This window comes from Sceloporus occidentalis, unplaced genomic scaffold (assembly GCF_023333645.1).
Source record: "Sceloporus occidentalis isolate IW3139 unplaced genomic scaffold, rSceOcc1.0.p SCAF_169, whole genome shotgun sequence".
Classification (NCBI taxonomy): domain Eukaryota; kingdom Metazoa; phylum Chordata; class Lepidosauria; order Squamata; family Phrynosomatidae; genus Sceloporus; species Sceloporus occidentalis.
This window is the reverse complement of record NW_028317149.1, coordinates 1,502,127-1,523,218: the sequence shown is the minus strand read 5'-3', so window position 1 is coordinate 1,523,218 and position 21,092 is coordinate 1,502,127. Positions and strand designations below refer to the sequence as shown.

Sequence of the window (21,092 nt, the reverse complement as noted above, 5' to 3'; positions counted from 1 at the left end):
AACATACAGGGCTATAAATAAAAGGATAAACATTAATATTTTAGAGCTTATGGATCCAAGAAGTGATTGCCTTTTAGAGTCCAGAAGGATTTCTCCCCTTAAGTGAAAAATAGCCTAATTATGGGGGGGGGGGTTACCTTCTTTTAGATTAAAATCAAGGATAGGTAGAAGGATTGAATTTGATGGACTATTTTTTTCAACCTAAATAAATATATTTATTATGCTCGCTTCTAAGTTTGTATATGATGCATTACAGTGATACATGTGTTGGAGTATCTCTGCCTAAGCATTAGGAATTTACTAATTCTCAGGTAAGAATTCACAATTTGCCACTAGTAACAAATGTATAACAGTAGTTATAGGTATGGCTACCTAGAGCAATATCCACTTTTTGAGCTGGTACACATTTGGAAATGTATACAGTGTAAATAGAGTGCTAGGCACACACTATTAACTTTGAATCAACAGACCATGGGCTTTCAGGGCCAGCAGTCCAATTTAACTGTACAATACATACAGATTGCTATTGCTATTTTTTACTCCTTTAGTGTAAAGGATCACATGCATATATTATAGACTGCTCATTCCCTGGATATAGCAGATCATATGTGATTTTTTGGACCCATATAGTGCTTGTTTACGATTGTAACAAAGTAGAAGTCGTTATGCTTTCCTTAAATTTAACAATTAAGCAAATTACTTTAATGTAATATATGTATTTTCCCTTGCCTATGTCTAGCATTTTGGCTTCAGTATTGAAAACATTTCAGTGAATCTGGAAGGTCAAGAAATACTGTTTTGGGAAAAGAATCAACCAAACTAAGTAATTTTGTATTTTAATTTATGAAATAACCATCATGTCGTTAATAACCATTCTATCTGCTCTGCTTTAGAAGATAATGATATTCTTCTATTTTGAATTTGATGGCAAATAATAACCATTTGGCCCTTCTAGTTTGCCTTTAATTGATCCTTGGTCTCATCTTACATTCAGGATAACCAAGTGCCTATCCCATGCATGTTTAAATCACTTTTTGTATTAACCTCCACCACGTCTCCTGGAAGGCCATTCCACTTTTCTAGCACACTCTCAGTAAAGTAGAAATGGAAAGTGCCATTGGTGTGAATAAACTCTTCTGGTCATGCTGCCTACACTGCCCTTTTACTGCTAATCTTAACATAGCTCTTTAATTATCATTGAGCAAATTAATTATGTCAAATGTCTTTGATGTAGTTTTTATTTATTGTCAGTGTACTAAACTATGTTGTTTTGGTGTTAATGCAAGGGTAATGTGTACTGTATTAATTTATAGCTTTTCTTTGTTGCAAAAATATTCCATTCCCTCAAAAAAAGACTCTATGTGACCTTAAGTGTTCATACCTCACTCTTACCTGCGATGTCATGAAGAAGGTCTTTCATGAGGTGTCCAACAATTGCATATGCCACAGTTAGAACAACCAGTGCTGCCATTAGCAGGTATATGACATACGTGGGCAGCTGAATGGCATCTAGAGCTGGTGGCTTATAATCTCTGTATATTGGTTCATCATTTCTTTCTTCCACTGAGTACGGAGACAGCAAATACCCCTCCATCATTATGTCTCTTTACTTTTTCAAAATGCAGCTTAACATTTTAAAGGTTTCCACTTTGTTTCTCCACACCTGCATAATTTTATGACACAGAGAAGTACATAAGTAAAACTCCTGATGGATCCATGTCTCTTAGGCTTTCCTGATGGTATAAGGACAATATTAGTATCACGTAGAGTCTTGTTTCTTTTGAAGACACAGCATATGAAGATGGCATATGGTAGTCCTATGCCATGTTCCGTAATAGGTTACAATTGCTTCTCCTTGACTTCAGTCCTCAAAGATGACCTGGCTTCACCATATTATGAACAAAAGTAAAGACTCTTAAAATTGACCCGTTGACTGCTGTGATGTCCAATATGTCACAGTAGCTTTTCTGTGGACAAGATGTATCCCAATGCTTTACCTAGTTTCATTATTTAGCTACTTTCCATTACAGGAAACCTATTTCACTGTTGAGGAGGTTTTTTTTCATCTGTGGACATCCTGAGTCTAAAAATATTCTGTATGGAATATACGTTCTATCTTACCAATGTCTCTATTCTTTGCATGCTGTCAACGGATGATCCTGTGATTTATCTACCCCTCCCCTTCTTCACTCAACCCTACATTCCTAAGGTATTAAAGTGTAAGCTCTACTTAATACTGAGTACTATAGATAGATGTGTAATAAGGTCATTTTTCTCTTAATACCATAGATAGATGAGTAATAAGATCAGTTTTTTTATTATTTATCATGCCTACACAACATTTTAATATAAAATTAGTGACTGAGACGTGTATGGGCAAACATATATCGCTGTTGCCATTGGAATCTCACATAAATAGAAATATTTACAGGCTTCATATGTATGTATGAGCATTATATAACCTACTTGATACAAATGTTACTGATTGTAAACTGTTATCATTGATGTTTATAACATTCAAATGTATCAGTGAATTTAGCATAATTTATCATATGTGACCTAGCTGTATAAACAGCAGCTCCTCCAATTCTTGACATGGTACTCAGTATAAAAGCAAAACCCTGATGGCCTGTTTAGCTGTATGTTTCCTTGTTGGTGTCCTGCTAGGAGCCCAGATATAAATACCTCACTAGAATCAGCAGAAAGGATTATTGATTGCGTAAAAGAGATGGTACAGAAAGAAAAGAGGATTAGTAAACATCACGTGGCTATTGGGCATAATTAGCTACTCTTAAAAAAAAAAAACTTTGAGTTCCACGGACAAATCATCTCAATAACCAGTATTTTTCTAATATATATATATATATATATATATATATATATACACACACACATATATATATATATATTAGAAAAATACTGGTTATTGGTATATAATACTGGTTTTATATATATATATATATATGATATGTATTTTAACTACAGCTTTATATCAATACCTTTTTCAGGGCTTACTGCCCATCTCCTACTCTTTGTAATTTTGGGTGAAACTTGCTCTTCCAGATGTATTTACTGTTTCAATGCGATGAAAATTCTTGCTCCGGTAACTATGCAATATTGATTGAGGGCTGGGGATCAGGGCACATTTTTCTTTGCCAGGTTTTTTTTTGCTGTAGCTACATTTAGGTGACAATGTTACACACAGTTTAAGGAGATAACCAATATATTGATCTTTAGTACAAGTTAAGTTGTCCATGGATGCCTAGAACCTAATAGTAGTAATAGATTAGACTGAATAATTTCCTTAAAAGCTTCCACTCCCTTGGTAAACTTATCATGGTTGTACATACATGTAAATTGCCCATGTAGGCTATAAAGGTCATACTTAACAATATAGTACAGGGAAGGCACATATTGGAAAGGAATATATTCCATAATTGTGTTAAAGATAGAAAATACATATGCCAATGAGTATGCCAATGTCTTTACACCTTTGGCAAGCCTGCTTTTGATGCTTCTAGTTGAGAGTGATGCATGTTGAAGTCAACAAATGTTCATCTGTCTATTTAAAAATAAAATGTAAAAAGCTAAATTTATTTTAACAAAATAACACGTGTCTTGTTTTTAAATGTTTTAAAATGTTTTATTTAGTCAAAGGAAGAAGGCACTTGTGACCTCATTATCCGTGATCCCAGCATGTTAACTGGGAGAAGGCTGTTTTAGCTGGCAACATGCTCCCTTCACACACCATATTACCATGATGATGATGATAACACTTTTGTAACTATTTTTTTGAGGAAGCCACAGTGTTTTAAAGTAAATGAAAGTCTTGCTCATACTTTCAAATGCACAGGACCACTACAGAAAAGTTTTCTCCGCCATAGTGTGTAGCAATCATGGAAAAGGGAGCACAAGTGCACTGCTGTGTATGTGGTACTGCCAGCTGAACTATAGGGTGGGCTGAGATGGATGCCCCACTTAACCCCAAACCCACTATAAACCACAACATGTTTAAGTGATCCCCCTCCCTTTGCTACGGAACCCGCAACGCCCACCAACCAATCCCACTCCTGCCAAACCTTATCATAAGCCATCCATCATGCAAGCAAGCGGCCCCTGGAGTTCCCATCAGCTCCAGGCAGGGCAGACCGCACCACATCCCCTGCAGGATCTTCCCGACCAGCACAACAAGCATAATACCAGAGGAGAAGAGGCTGACAAAAAATTGATTGAGTGGACAACCACTAGGTTGTCAGTAAAAAGGACAACCCTACGACTGTGCATGCAACACATACACAAGGTCAGAGCCACCATTTGAGGAAACAACTCCATTGCCAGCCACCTACCCGCGCAACACTGCCCCCAAAGTATGCCCCAAAACTCACTCTCCCTAATGCATGGGTAAACAAAAACAACGACTCCGCCAACACTGAAAAAAACACCTTCCCATTGAACCTGGCAAGGAAAACCTCCCAAACAGCTAGGTCTGCCCTCACCTACCTGTCCCACCGGAATTATCCGACAATGGTTGAAGTAGTCTTCCAGGAAGCACACACCTCAGCCATTCCCAACCTTAATGCAGCTAACTTATCGGCCGAAAGCAATCAAAAGGAGCATCCTGAAAGGGGCCCCCCATGAGGCCCAACAGAATCTCCTTGGAAACTTTTCACGCAGGACTTCCAGAAAGGTCGCCACAGATTTTTAAGTTCTTCCTGGACAAACAGGCAGCCCTAGGAGCAAACGGTATCCGAAAGCCATGCGCAAAACCGTTATCAAGAAATGGCAACCCCCCCCGTCTACTGTAGCGGCTTAGCCGCGGTAGCATCATGTCACGCTTCACTACACCCTGGTCAATGGAAACCAGAAAAACAAGAAGAGGAAAGAAAGAGGGGAGAGAAAACAAGAAAAGGCTAGCCACCGAACATAAGGGACTAGGACAGCCAAACAACACAGGATAAGGTGACAACCCCTTAAATAACTACCCACTAAACTCCAGCCCCAGCTACCAAAATTGGCGCCAAGGCCTAGCCATACACAGGACGCCCAGTCTGGGCCCACTCTGGCCCATGCTGGCCCCTATGCACATCAATATTGAGGGTTTTATATCAGGGACATGGGAAGATAAAGATAAATGATAGATTCGATTTTATTAATCCCGCTTTTTAGACAGGGTTCTACTTCCTTACTTTGAATTACATTTCTAAGGGTAGTTTATTTAAACATACAATTATAGTGGTCAATGCTTTGGCCAAAACCTTGTAGACTTTAGGGAGAGTTATGTTTCATCTCCTTCACTTCCCTAGTGTGCTTCTGCTGCTGGAAGAGCTTGCTTGACCCTGTATAATGTATAGTTAAATCATTGTAGGTCCTTGAATGTCTCCTTACACATTGAATTGTGCATTATACAGCTCAGAACTTCTCACTTCAAACTTGTTATTGTTGATCTTTCATAATGAGCAGTGAAATGAGAGAGTTAAAACTAAAACTTCCCTCAAACTTCCCTGACACTTTTGCCCTTAGTGAATAAACCCGCTTTCACATTATTCTGGCCCACAAATCATCAATATTGCTTGCATACCAGTTACCCTCCTCAGTCGTAACTATCATATCACATTAGGAAGGATCCATTGTATCTACGTCTACAGGCCGAGAAGATACAATTTCTGCTTGTTACTTTAAACCATCTGTGTGAACTTGCTGGGAGCTTGTTGAATCTCCATACGCATACAGTCGCCATTTGCATGTGTATCAATTCCAGGCAATGACCCAGAGACTCGTAGAAGCAGCACCTTATGTGGCGTCTCCCGGTGAAACCCGGAGAGTTCCAAGGCATGCCAATATGTGGTTATAATTAGTAAGGAGTAATGGTGCTGTCTATATATCTACGAGCCACTAGAGTGTGCTGATATTCCATATTTATTATAATATCATTCAGGACAGAAATGATAACCACGAGTGAGTGAATGCCTAGATGTACACAGTCTCATTAAATACATCAACATTTAAATAAACTCTTTTTTACAGGTAACTTGCTTTTATATTTTGAGTGAGTTGCTCAAGGTCTCCAACTTTAGCATATTATATTAAGCATGTATATTTGATCACTGCCTTATGTGGTGAAGTTACATGTGTAAACCTACACATATTAGGCATAAATGTATTTTGCAGCCCACCCAAAAAGAACATATGGCAAAACACCTTTTATCATATAATAATCAAATACCATCCAAGAATATAAAAGACAGGCAAAAACACAATTGGAAATATTATGCCCATTTAGATTTTAGAAAGGCTGATTTTTCTAAAATAAGAATATATTTAGGCTAGTCTTTGATGACCTTGACCACTGTAGGTGTTGTGCAGGAGAAATTGAATTATTTTTATTTTATGTATTGACTTTTATTTGAAAAATCTTTCACACATCTAAAAAAGCTAATAAAAAACTTACTGAATTGATTCTAGTACTTGTCATGAGTTTAAAAATATCTAATGTTTTATGCTTTTTGCAAGTTATAGGGCAATAATCTGTCATAAAGCCCTGAATCACCTCCGCTGTAAAGGCACTCGGTGGTGGATCAGGTATGAGTCTCAATCTCAGATTCAGACCATGGCCGAAAGCAGACTGTCAATGGATCCAGCTCAGGGCTGCTTTGCAATTTACCTAATCTTCCTATTGGGTACCATCTAAAGGTAATTTGGGCATGAGATAGATATAAATTTGGGGTGAAAAGCTTAATTCAAGCAGGATACAGGTTTGGGATCAGAAGCTCTCTGTGACTGGACTGGCGGGGAACTGCACTATAAAAGCCCTATACACCTGAAGTGAGGTGCTCAGTTTGTATTGTAGCCCCTCTCAGTATAACTTGGCATGTTATTTCTCCCGTAGCCTGACATTCCCTTCCTGACCCAGTTCCAGCCTACCTGTTTCTGCCTCCTGTGTACCTGGTTGTCCCTGTGTCCCCAGTGACTGACTTCCCAGTTATGACTTTGGGCGGTTCTCTGGATTACCCACTCATCTCCTGACTTCTGTTGCCAACATTGTGGCCTGTATCTGCATCTCCTTGCCATTCCCTGTGGCACAGATAGAGAGATGGTTGCGCCTACCAGGTAAAGAAGTCACAGTTCCTTCCAAGCAGAAGACTTACCTTCTTAGGGATCCAAAAGACGTTTCTCCCCGCCCGGAGCCAAGATCAGAAGGCTAAAGGAGTTCATCCTCTGGGTGTTATTATTATTATTATCTTTTATTTATATAGCGCCAACAATTTACGCAGCGCTTAATACAATACATAAGTTCAAGGGGTCTGACAAGACGAGAATTGACAGACTAAGACAAACCGATACATTAGGTGGAGAGAGCCCTGCTCGCAAGCTTACAATCTTGAGGGAATGGGGTGACAAACATAAGGCACAGAGAAAGGGTGAGAGGTAGTGTGTGTGGGGGGTATCAGTGACGGGTGAGAGGTAGTGTCGGGGGGTATAAGGCACAGAGAAAGGTGAGAGGTAGTTTGGTGGTTGTCTCAATGACAAGGAAGTTCTAGCAGCTAAGGTGGAATACTTCTCTGAAGAAGTGGGTTTTGGGATTTTTGTTGAATGTTGGGAGGGAGGGTTGAGCAACAAGAAGGTGTCCATCAGGTGCATAATGTCTCTACTGGGCCTAATGACATCATCTCTTTCAGCGGTCCCTTGGGCTCTTGGTCACTCAAGACCCGTTCAACAGTTCCTGCTAGACCACTGGGACCGATCCCAGACATTGTTACACAAAAAGGTCCTTCTCTCCCCCTTCGTTTTAGCCTCGCTCAGATGGTGGATGTTGGAAAAGAACCTCTCCAAAGGCCTTCCATGGAAGACACAGGACTGGATAGTCATCTCCACTGATGCCAGTTTAAGAGACTGGGGAGAGGTTATGGGGAAAGAGATCGCCCAAGGAAATTGGTCTTCACAGGAAACAGACCTACACATCACCTATCTAGAGTTATTGGCGGTCTAGAGAGCACTGAAGTTCTGGTCCCTGACCCTTCACCACAGGCCAGTCAGGATTCTTTCAGACAATGTCACCGTAGTGGCATTTCTCTCCAAGCAGGGAGGCACAAGGAGCAGACGCCTACAAGCCCTGACTGCAAGAATCTGTCAATGGGCAGAGTTCAACCAGTGCACAATCTCTGCTATTCACATCAAGGGGTCCTCGAATCAGGAGGCAGACTACCTAAGCAGACAAGCAGTGCACCCGGGGGAGTGGAGCCTGAACAGGGAAATGGGGCATACCCCAGTTAGACCTGATGGCCTCCCAGTCAAACAGACAGGTGAAAGAGTTCTTTTCACTTTCCCCAGAGGGACAGCCTCGATGACTATAAGTTCTCTCTCTCAGACCTGGGACTACGATCTGACATACATTCCCCTCCCAATACCTCTTATCTCCCGAGTCCTCCGAAAGATAAAGGAAAGCCTCACAAGTTCATCATGATCGCTCCTTTCTGGGCATGAAAGATCTGGTTCTCAGACCTTGCACGTCTGACCATAGACAGGGCAATTCGTCTTCCTCAGGTGAAGGACATTCTCCTCCAGGGTCCTATTCTCCACCCAGATCCTTCCCGCCTTAACCTTTCGGTCTGGCTTCTGAGTATGTCTTTATAACACCACTGGGGAGGAAGGGGAGGTCCACTTTTTTATAGGGTTTCCTGCCCTACCTGGTAGGCGGAGCCATCTCTCCATCTGTGCCACTGTGGAAATGGACAAGGAAAGAGAATTCCCAGGTAAGAATTCCCATTTTCCAATTTGTCCCTCGTGCTCCTATGGCTGGCTCCAGTTACTTGTCTATTACTCCTGCTACCCAGAATTGGGCTTGCCTGTGGTACCTACCTCCCTTTGAGCCTTGGACCTAGGTGGTCCTGATATTACAACTGAGCCATAGGTGTGTGGCTTAAGAGAAAAAAGTATTTCACAGGAGGACATGAAAGTTCTATACTGGTCGTATTGCCCAGAGAACCTTTCTTGCAGTGGGACCTGAGGATCAGGAATGCTTGGGTGTAAATTGCATTGTCCGGCTTCAAAGATGTCCAAAAAACGACATAGGCACAAGATAACCAGGTACCAAAATTCCAAGTTGAAACCTGAAATTAATTTATTTCATAGAAATATAATATGTTAATAATTCAATTTAATGATTTTAACTTTCATTTCATAGAAATATATTATATATTATCTATCTATCTATCTATCTATATATATATATATATATATATATACACTAGACTTGTGTATTCGTATTCGGGCGAACATGAAAACGAACACGAAGGGTGCGTTTTCATTGTTCAGCCCGAATACCGAAGAAACTAACATGGCGGCATCAAAAAACGTACACAAAATCGAAGACAAACAACATGAAGAATCGTGTTCTTCTTCGGCTTCGTTAATATCTCCAACTAATCTCCTTGGTCCCTTCCCCTTCTAGCTTACCTTATCTACGCAGAATCTCAGGGGTTAACTGTAGCGGAAATCCGTAGGATCGCACAAGGAGTTAAAGGTCCGTACGAGCGACTCTATTGGTCACTGACAGGGAGCTCCTCTGGCATCAACCAATGAAGGAGCTTCCTTCCAGTGACCAATAGAGTCGCTCGTACGGACCTTTAACTCCTTGTTAAAGGTCCTGGAGGAGGGCGACCCCCAGGCCAAGTTTCCGCCATCAGGAGTTAAAGGTCTGTACGTGCGACTCTATTGGTCGCTCGTAAAGAAATTTAACTCTTGGAGTGGGGAGACCAAAGGCGAGTTTCACCATCAGGAGTTAAAGGTCCGTACGAGCGACTCTAATGGTTGCTGGCAGGGAGCTCCTTCATTGGTTGATGCCAGAGGAGCTCCCTGACCAATAGATTTGCTTGCATGGACCTTTAACTCCTGGAGTGCTGAGCTCTGGAAGTCCACTGCCAAACGTTATGTTTGAATGCTTTGCCCTGGGGGTGAAAGAAGTGAGTGGGTAGCAAATTGCACACTCATTCACCTTTTCCTTTTTTAAATCCTCTATTTATTTGTGCAAATCTTGATTTTTCCTTCCGTTCATTTAATTTTTTTCCGTCTGATTCCCAACCAACCAAACATAACACACACATATACACAATTCACAAGGATCTTTCCTGTTATTTATCCTGGCCTTTACTTCTACACGCGCTAGTCTACAATTAACGCTATAACTTACACTTAACCCTATAACTCGGAGATAATATTTGGAGTTTTTTGGCCCTCTTTCTTCTATCAAATACCTTCCAACGGTTCCGTACAGTACTGTTGTTTGCATCCTGTCAACCTAGGTAAGTAAGTACGTCCTTGTGGGTAAGTATGCAAATGTAGGTAAAAATAAATATAATAAAACAACTTTTATAATATAATAAAATAAATATAAGAAATGTACTCATTATTTTTAATAACACCAATTAAATTTACAGTTAGATAATATGGATAATAGATCTTTACCCAAACCAGTGCACTAAATACTATTCTTAACTTTACATTAAGTCTAAACTTATTTTGAGTTTTTGGCCCAAATTCTTCATTCCCCTAATACCTGCCAACAGCCCCTATTTTTCCGGGACAGTCCTTTTTTTTAATCCTGTCCCATCAAATTCGGGTAAACTAGGTATGCAAATGTAGGTAGGATAAATAAATATAATAAATTAAATAACTTTAATAATATAATAAGACATGAACCCTCTTATTTTTAACACACATTAAATTTAAAATTAGATATTAATAATAGATCTTAAACCATACCAGTGCACTACTACTATTCTTAACCTTACATTAACCCTATAAGTCTAAGCTTATTTTGAGTTTTTGTCCCACATTCTTCCATCCGCATATCTGCCAACAGCCCCTATTTTTCCGGGACAGTCCTGTTTTTTCAGTCCTGTCTTTTCAGTCCTGTCCTGTCAAATTCGGGAAAGTATGCCAATAAAGATGAGTTGCAAATGTTAGCCAAGTATGTAAAATTGGTCTAAAATCCCCTATTATTCTTTTATTCAACTTCTATTGATGTTATATGATAAAAATAATCCACATTGCTTCCAGGCCAAGTTGCTCAGAGCATTTGTCTAAGTCTGAGACAACTGCTCTAAGTAACTTGGCCTGGGAGGAACGGGGATTTAATTTTAGGGCAAGGTACACTTCGGAGCACCTCGGATCGAGCCAGAATTTAAAGGTCTGTGTGTGCGACTCTATTGGTCTCCGGCAAGGGGCTCGTCTGGCATTGACGAATGAAGAACTTCATTGGTTGCTGCGGCAATGTGTTTGTTAACCCCGTATATTAACCCCTGCTAGGAAACTAGTGAAAACGAAGATGAAAATTAACATGAAGAACGTATATGAATATTTGCCCGAACCGAACACAGGAACGGGCAAATATTTGTAGAATACGAAGATTGCACAATTTTAACCTCTTAATGACAATTGACATGCCAGGTACATCACAGAATTGCATTATCTTAACGGCAATTGAGGTGCCTGACACGTCATGGGGTCAACAATTGCTTTCTTTGCGCAGCTGGTGTTGCTGCAATGCCTCAACGTTGAGCCATTCAGTAAAACAAAAAAAAAACAAGAGGCCCCTTTTTATTGCTCCTAGAAGTGTTTCAAACTGCCACATGCTGCCTCAATCAAAATAGCGGCACCCATTCAAAACACAAGAGGGTACTGCAGCACACCATGCAGGTCAAAATGAGCCTAGCTCACAAATCACTGATGTGATCAGTGAGGTAAAATAAAAAAAATTTAAATGTAAAAATAGCTAAAATGTCGGAGCTTCAGAAGTAGTCGACAAGGAGGCAAGTCTCAAGGGCTTCATGGAATATTCCTCACAGGCTTTATTCCAGGACGTGATCTGTCTGGGTGTTCAGTCAATGACAGAGTTGTGTGCCTGTAGCCACAGAAATCCCAGAATTATAGGAGTTGAGGGGGAACAAATGACCAGGAACTGAAATTCCTCAGCATGTACAAGACCCACTGAGAGTGTTAGTGGAATCGTAGTAAGGGTGACCTAGGCAGGATGAAGAGGTCTGCCATCAATGGCCTTGAGCCGTACAGGAGTCTCTTTCGGAAGTGTGGGAATAAGGTACTGCTTGCAGAAGTTAGAGCCCCTGTGAAGACTGAGCCCGTAGGCCTGGACAAACGAACAGGAACAATCATACGAGTAAAGAGCTTATTAGGAGACAGTCTTAGTACACCTAAAACAGGTCCCCTTACCCACCCTAGGTACGTGTGTTTCCTGGTCTCTTGGGACAAGATCTCAGTTAATGGCCCGCCGCTCTGCAGGATATGCAAAGTCCCTCCCTTCTCCCCCTAGACTTCTCTTGCTCAGGAAGTCTGGTGGCACCCAGCTACATAGGTTCTTCAGAGGCTGAGGGAGTCATAGGTGATGGAATAAACTGCGGAGCCAGACATATGTTGGATATTCCTCCTCTCTCGTGCTCTTTGGCTTTCTCTCTGTGATTGCCCTTCGCGGAGACTAAGATCAATCTGGGTAACATATGCAATTACTGCGTTGAGATCAGCAGGCAGGTGTAACGATTGGATGAGGAGGACCCCGGAATGCGGAGTAAGCCAGGCAAACAGATGTAACGTGCAATATTAAGTTTTCACCACATTGTGGCGCCAGTCTGTGCTACCAGTTTGCCGTGTAGTGAAGACGCTGACCGGGTAGCGGTGGTACTTGCTGCCCGGGAAGCCGCCTGAGGAGGAAGCGTCACGGGAGCGGCCATGGAGTGGGACTGGAGAGGCAGGTAAGTCCTTACAGAAGGTCCCTGGCAGCTATCCTGTCTTTTAGGATATCTGATAATATCTCCACAGACAGGGCTAAGGTTGGCTATGTCATTTCACTCCTCACCGGGAAAGAAAAACCCCGGCAGTCTGTTCGTACTCCGAATTTGTGACAGCTCTGTCACGGGACTTGATTTGTCATTGCAATAATATTATTTGTCAAATATAACAATATTCTATTAGTGTGGTCACTTTAAGTCTGCCTTGTCTTGCTTTGGATGGAAATGATTCGATTTCAGAAAGTCTCTTTAATGTGTGTTCAACACACCCATAGATACATTCAACATAGCTACGCTGTGGCTCTGGGAATGTTTGCTCAGCTAAGCAAGCTCACAGCACGTGTGTTTTAAGATGCTTGACTTGGGCACTATATATTAACATACCGCAAAACATAAATAAATAATAACACAGGAGACATGAGGTCGTTGGAAAAATGAAGGCCACAGCGCTTTATTGCTGTGACAAGTGCAAGAAAATACATTCAAAACAAGAGATAGGTTATGCATCAATAACATGTAAATAACCAATAACATTTTGTAGGGATATCCCGCCAAATTCCAAACGGAGACCGTTGGGTCGGAACACCCTACCCCTCAAATTCCCCCAGGGACTGAACCCGTGGAGAAATTAAATGAAACATGAATGTTGGTATAACAACCATTTTGTAAAATTCAGCATACCTATCTCAGAAATTCTGCCATACATATAACAGACAGATAAACAGGCAAAAATTTGTTTGTTTTTTTTTTGTTTTTTTTTTTAGGGAGGGAGGGCGGGAAAATCTCAGGTTTATCTCACAGGATAAAAGTTTTCCTGAGAAGTGGCGGGAAAACGGTCCCTAAATAGCCACACAAAACCCCACCCACAAGAATGTGGGACCCCATAGGATGTCCCCTAGATGACCCCAGACTGGCCAGCAAGCTCATAGTTAATATAGGCCCAGTCATGCAGCCCTTCCTCTTAGTATCCAGGGCTTGTCTACTCTTTGAATTAAATATATAGTTTCACAGCAGTTTTGAAAATGTATATGCAAATGCTGTGTGACTAAGATTTAACAAACAGGGAAAAAAAATTGTCCTAGTGTTAAACCATGTATCAACGGATTACAATGTTTTATTACTTTCTAATAGATGATCATATCAAACCAGTTGGTGATGGTGGACCTTATATGTACATCACAGACAAGTCTTCAAAGCTAAAATATTTTTATTTTTTTCATATGCACTTTAACAATTTGGTTCAGATGTCTTTTTATTGTCTAACATCATATATGCGTCCAACATGAATTAATAAATTCTTACTTTCAACTGGATTTTTATCTCCCTTTGCATATAGGAAACAGCGGCACACCCCATTCAACCAGACTGTCTAAATCTAGGATTAGACAGATTTAATACTTTAATAATGAGAGGACTTATGGACACTCTTGTACTTGTTTTAGTCCATCTGCATACTGAAAGTCCCCACTGTTCTCATAGCCATACATATCTAATGCAACCTCGCAGCTCTCCCTCACTACTTGCTCATCATCCTTCACATGCGCCTGCAGTGCTTTTAAACATTCCTCCTGGGCAATAGATCCCAGAGCTTCAGCACATTCATGCCGCACCATGGGGTTCTCATCAAATCGCTCCAACGCAGCCGATAGTCCTGAGACAGCCGACTCGTGCTGCATTTGCCCGAGAACATATCCAATCTCATGGCGGAATAAGGCACCTCCACAGTGTAGGCCTATGGAAAAGGGAGGAATGATCAGTAAAGAAAAAAAAACTGTATTTCCTAGATATATTTCAGACGCTACAGAAGTGGACGCTTGTATGACCATGAATTTCTAATCCCTGTAACTCTATAGTATAACCCGCCTGCTATAATTATATAATGCTTTACCAGTTGTCTTTGTGAAATGACAGGTACCGGGCTTGATAGTGACCGGAAGAGGATGCAGCATTCTCAGTAATATCTTACAAGTGCACAAGCACCTCTCCATACTACTAGACTATCTACACACAAGTAAACTAATAGCATTCCTATATAACTGCATTTCATGTAATGACACTTCTGTACCCTTCGGTCAATATGTTTGTAAAGATGTGTTTATAGATCAATAAAGCATTACTGAGTTCTCCAACACAAAAAAAAACAAAACAATTTTAAAAAACTATATCATGGGTTACAAAAAGAAGATTTGTCAGAAAATGTCTATTTTCTTAGCTCTTCGGTGATGACATCTCAACTGAATGTATATTTCACTGGCTGCTCATTTAAAATATCTGTAATGTGTTTTCTATATGGAGCAGAATCATTTTTTTCCTGTCTAAGACAGCTCTAATTCTTTAATGATACAATGATTTAGGCAACTGCAGGGTTTTTCATTTGTATGTGTCCCAGTCCTGTCATCTTAGCCCATTCTACTAAACATCCTGACTCCTTATCATACTATCTGTAGTAAACAATACAATGGCTCCCTCTGCTAAAACCTTTGTATCAAGAAAAAACATTGAATTATGTTTTAAAGGAAACCCATGTGTAAGTTTCAGTTGAATAAGTGAATTTTATAGGTGTTTAGGGGGCACAGGCAGTCTGCTTCCGGTGACACTGGCAGGTTGCTTCAGGGGGAAGAGGAGGCATAGGCAGGTGACCTCAGGGGGCAGAGGGGGTACAGGCAGGCTAGTTCAGGAAGCATTGAGGGCACAGGCAAGCTGCTACAGGGGCAGAGATGGCATGGGTAGGGAAATTCAGGAGCAGAAGGGGGAATAGGCAGGCCGCTGCACGGGCAGAGGTGGCACAGGCAGGCTGTTTCAGGGGCAGAGGGGCACAGACAGGCTGTTTCAGGGGCACAGGGGGCACAGGCAGGCTGTTCTAGGGACAGAGGCCTACCATGTCAATGTCTGGATTAGTATATAGTGATGTGGGTTATGCTACACTACCTTCAATGTCTGGCTCAGTATATAGTGATAGGAGTTATGCTGTACCATATATGTTCAGTAATTTTTAAACTTATTAAATTTATTTCTAGGTTTTTTGTCAGTTGACATACAGTTTACAAATTAGTGAAATAAACATTCTTGCCAAAATAAATTTTTTGTGGCTGTCCTTACATTTTAAAGTAGGGGGTGCCACATACAGGATCCAGGATCTGCTTCTGGCTTAAGGGCGGATAGCTTGTGATGAGTCAAAAGCTTGTTTCACACTGGGTTTGGGCCAAGAGTGTTAAGATGATACAGTTGTTTATGTTTATAATATTTACAAAAAAAGTATTTTGTAAATATTATGTAAAGTTAAATAAAAGACCACAGGCTGTTTATATCCCCAAAAATGTGTTTTTATTATGGTTAATCGAGGTTGTCTTTATATCTCTTACAACCACATGTAATTTAAAGAAACTCAACTAGCGACCTGTGAGTTTAAGGCCAGCCTAAAGAGAACCGCACTTTTTAAAAATGTTCTACATGTTTCTCTGAGTTGCATTCCTAGAGTTCATTAGCTGCTTTAAACTCTGAGTTTCTATTAAACTCGAGTTACTATGGAATAGCTTGCACAAAATGTACTGATGTGCACATTAATTGGAATAAAATATGCATTTAGTAAATGGAGTTTCCCCTTAATGACTGTGGCAGAGCTACACAAATGACAGTTTACCTTCTGTCAGTGCCAACACAGCTTCCTTGCCTCCAATATTGCGAAGGGCAAACATAGCACGATACCGTTCAAAAAGCGGGAAGTTATCATCTAGAAGGGTGGCCCGTAGAACCGGGATATCGCTTTCCTCAGCAGGAGGAGCAGGATCCACTGACAGGTAAGGGTTATCATCAGGGGCATCTGGATTCTGCTGAAGCCATTCAATGCGACGTATGGCCAGCTGGCATGTCTCTGCTACCTGCAATTCAACAAGATAAGAAAACAAATAAGAAAATGTTTAGAACAGAAAAAAAAAATTCTTATAAAAAACACGCTCCATACAAAACTGCAGCAAATACACTTGAAAGGAACAATGATAAACTTATGTGACAATCCCTTTTAATGACAGGTTAAATTTAGAGTAAATAAAAGTTTATGGGAAGCATTTTGTTGTCAAGCAATCATGTAGTAATGGAAAAATCACCATGTAACTATGGGTCACCATCTTTTGATAGACATTCAGTGGTTATGCCTGGGCGTGGCTTACCAGTGATGTTGAAAATATTTGGTTAAGGTCAGTAAAGAGAGGACAGACAAGAAATAAAAGAGAGAAAAGGCAGATAAAAGAGAAGCAAAAGAATAATGAGAGAAAAGATGAAATATAGGGGAAAAGGCAAGAGGAGATAAGACTTGTTCACAGTTTTAATGCTCCAGACTGAATCAGTCACCACCTTCATACAAAGATTTTGCACCAACAAGACCACGGGTCATCTCGATAGTTTCCAAATCTCCAACACACCTTGATACTACAGCTCAGCCTACTCCCAAGTTTACCTGCAACGTCAACCCTCTTTCCCTTCCCATATCGAACATGGTCTCCACTCCATAACTTTCATATGTAAGTGTGGAAGACAGGCACCTGCCTTGGGAAATGTGGCCTCACATGGTACCCAGGCCAACGGTCTCTGGGAAATAATGAGGTAAATCCAAGATCTGACCCCTTATATTCCTGGACAGGTAACAGATATACCTACATTGTAGTATTTAAGAATTCAGTAAAAGTATTAGGGATACTATGAATGCTGAAAGCTTCCTTTCTTTTCATTTCAAGTAAAGCCTTTACCTCTATGACTGGATCCTCGGAATATGCCTTTAGAAGATCCAGTACCTCGGGGTCTCCAATAGCTCCCAAAGCTTCTCCTTTAAGTTAAAAAAAAAGAGTTAAAAAAGGAAAACAAATCAGAGTAACTTTGATATATTGCTTACAGGCATTCAGCTTTCTGCAAGCTGCCACGTCGACACTACCCCATTGTTTTGTCCTACCTTCAAAAATGACCTCTGGTCCTCACAAACCCTGCATACTCTCACCTGCCTCATGGCGGACCATTGGCTCCTGTGTCCGGTCCTTCAGCACTGCGATAAGCACGGGAAGTGCTGTTCGGTCTCTCATTTGCCCCAAGCAGTAGGCCAATTCATGTTTCAGCAGCGCGGATTCATCACTAAATCCTTGACCGATCAGTTCCACTGCTTCAGGTCCTCCTAGATTCCGTAGTGTAAAAAGTGCCCTAAACCGGGCGGGAAGAGGGCGAGTGGGGTCCAGCAGCACACGACCAACAAGCTGCACGTCGTTGAGTTCCTCCATGTGGAAACAAACAGGATGTGAAATCATAAACAATAAACTAAATAACTGCCAAACTTGTCTCGAGACATTCAGGTTACTGAGGGTTCCTAGTATTTGTCACTCGCTAAACATTGACTTTTCTTTCTTTTTTTTTTCTGGGTTAGTGTACAAACATAAATGACATTTATTTTTCAAGTCACCAAAATCAGGAATCTGCACACACTCCCCACAGGAACTCAGGTGCTTAGCTGTGCCAGGAAGGGCCAGCTCCCCAGTAAATCAAAACAGAAAAAGGCTCCAGGCACTCAAGGGTTCCATAGACAGATTTATTGAAGGAGAAGGACAACAACATTTCAACCTCACGATGAGGTCTTTATCAAGTGAACCACACAAGTAAAAGTAAAAGTTTAAATAGCACATATCAATAAATAGATAGCCAATCAAAAGACCGATCTAATCTAACACCATGTGTAGTATAATTGATAATCATGTATTGACATAAGTAAATATTCAAAAGTATACATCCCATAGTAAATAAATGATACTTGCAGATGTTAAAAGAAACAAGTGACAAATAAAGAAATATATTAAGATCCATATGTATTAACCCCTTCGCGACCTTTGCCGGTTCAGGACCGTCATGACATGAAGGTCACTAAATGACCTTTGACGGTCCTGAACCGTCAAAAAGTAAAATAAGCTTAGAAATCAACGATCACTTTCTTCGCTTAAACGGCGTTACTGTAATGCCTCGATGTCGAGGCATTCAGTAACGCCGAGATCGGCATCGGGGGCCATGTCTGGCCCCTCCCCGAGGCGTCAACAACCGCCATACATTGTATGGCGGCGGACGCCCGTTTTAAAAGCGTTTAGGAGGCGATCAACGATCGCCTCCTAAACTTAAATGGTGTCGCTGGAATGCCTCGATCAGGAGGCATCCAGCGACACCAAACACTTACCTCTGGGTGGGCTGTGACCGCTCCGGAGAGCGGTCACAGCCGCAGCTGCCGGTGTTCTTCGCCATCAACAAGATTTTTAAAGTTCGCTAGATGGTCTAGAGAACTCTAGACCAAACAAGTTTTTAAAGTTCGCTAGATGGTCTAGAGAACTCTGGCTCCACTTGCAGGTTGAATACAGGTACTGCATTCAACCATGCAAGTCAATGGAGCCCAGCTTTCTAATCACAATGTGATTAGTAAAATATAAAAAAAAAAAAAAAAAAAAAAAACATTTAAAAATAATTATGCAGTGATGTCACTAGATGAACCATCCATCAAAATGTGTAAAAAAAAAAATAAAAAAAAAAAAGTATTAAAAAAATAAAATAAAAAAATAAAGTTTATTATTTTGAGCAAGTGCTAAAATTTCTCAAAAATCTCAACAAAGAGTTAAAATAAAAGCACTTCAAATACCCAAGGGGTGTCTAATATAAAAAAATGGCTGATGGGGTAAATTGGAGTGGCTGAGCTCAAAGATAGGGTATAGGTACAGACTTTCCAAAATGGACAAAAAAAGCGCACTTCCCAAATGTGGCATTTTAAATCTCAAACAACACGACAAATCCATGCATGTCGGGTATCACTGCACTCAGGAGATGTTCCTGAACACACATTGGGGTTTTGTTTGACAGTGGCATATACCAGGACCTGTATATCTATAACTAAAGTACAATTTGTGTGAAAAAAAAATTACTATTACAAAGTTTGACAAAGTGTAGCTGTATAATTGGTGCATGGAAAGGGTTAAAATAACAGCATTTGGAATACCCTGGGGTGTCTAGTTTTCAAAAATATATGGTTTGAATGGGTTAAATTGAGTTAACCGGCTTCAAAGATGTTCCAAAGAGGAGATGGAGGCAGAATGACCAGATTTGTTAAAAAAGATTTGGAAATCATAAAACGCTGCTTGTACTTATTGCGTTTTTTTACTTGCTTTTTTAGGTGAGTAAAAGATTTTTCAAATAAAAGTTTTTTTCAATTTTTCACCATGTTTTTTTTATTTTTTTTATAGTAAATAAGATGATACGATCAAAATAATGGTATCTGAAGCCCATCTTGTCCTGAAAAAAACAATATATAACTTATGTGGGTACACTTAATGAGTGAGGAGAAAATTACAGCTGAACACAAGCACCACAAAAGTATTAAAACAGCCTCGGTCCCACAGGGTACAAAACGAAAAATGAGCCCGGTCCTTAAGGGGTTAAATAACCAAAGGGAATTTATTAAAAAAAAAATACCCATAAAGTATGTGCAATCAGTGTCTGTAATAGACACTTACAGAGATTTAATTAGTGCAGTTCCATGTATAAACAATCAGTGTTAATACTCCAAAAAAGTGTGAATTAAGTCAAACCAAACAACCAAATCGGCAAAAGCAAGTATACTGATTAAAATAAGAAAAAAAAGCAAACATTTGTCAGCACTAAAGCGTGGTGACGTTCTGCGCATGCGCAAGCTTATTCCATGCATGCGCAGGAGCATTATCTCTGATAAAATGGTGCAGGTGTAATCATAAGATGCAATAGCATTACCAAGTGCATGTATCATCAGATCACCATCTGTTGTCGTAAAGACCAGACAAATAGTAAAGAGACGATCTATTGTGAAGGAATAAATAGTTATATGACACATATTGTGAATAAAACAAATAAAAGTCACTGGTTCTTATAATATAGATAAAAAACTTGAATATTTACAAAAACCAAAAATGGCAAAGTCATCATAAATTATATTAATATAAAATGGTATATTATAATGTGACACAATCAAATAAAGTGCAAAGTAGGTATAAAATGTAACCAACTCTAAGAAAGTTAATAAAGTGCATTGATAATAGAAATCAGCGAAAAAGTGTAACACATTCAGTGATGTATTTTAGAGAGGAGAAAATTTGATTTTGCACAGAATACCTTAAAGTGGCACAGTGCTATTAAATTATCGATGAAATCATGTGAATTATGAGGGTCTGAAACTAATATAGAACGACATCAGCACATGTAGAACGAACAGAGAGTAAAGAAGTTGAATCTAAAAAAGAAAAATTGATCATAAAA

General features: G+C 40.1%; 1 protein-coding gene across 1 annotated transcript; it reads right to left on the bottom strand.

Annotated features, from left to right (window-relative positions):
* Positions 1 to 12,019: 12,019 nt before the first annotated feature.
* LOC149279390 (deoxyhypusine hydroxylase-like) lies at positions 12,020 to 18,058 on the bottom strand. Its single transcript, XM_089501287.1, has 5 exons — positions 17,785 to 18,058; positions 17,540 to 17,616; positions 16,438 to 16,675; positions 14,231 to 14,529; positions 12,020 to 12,142 (listed from the first exon to the last, which is right to left on the bottom strand). The coding sequence occupies exons 1-5, from the start codon at positions 18,056 to 18,058 to the stop codon at positions 12,020 to 12,022; spliced, it is 1,011 nt and encodes a 336-aa protein (XP_089357413.1).
* Between the last annotated feature and the right edge of the window lie 3,034 nt (positions 18,059 to 21,092).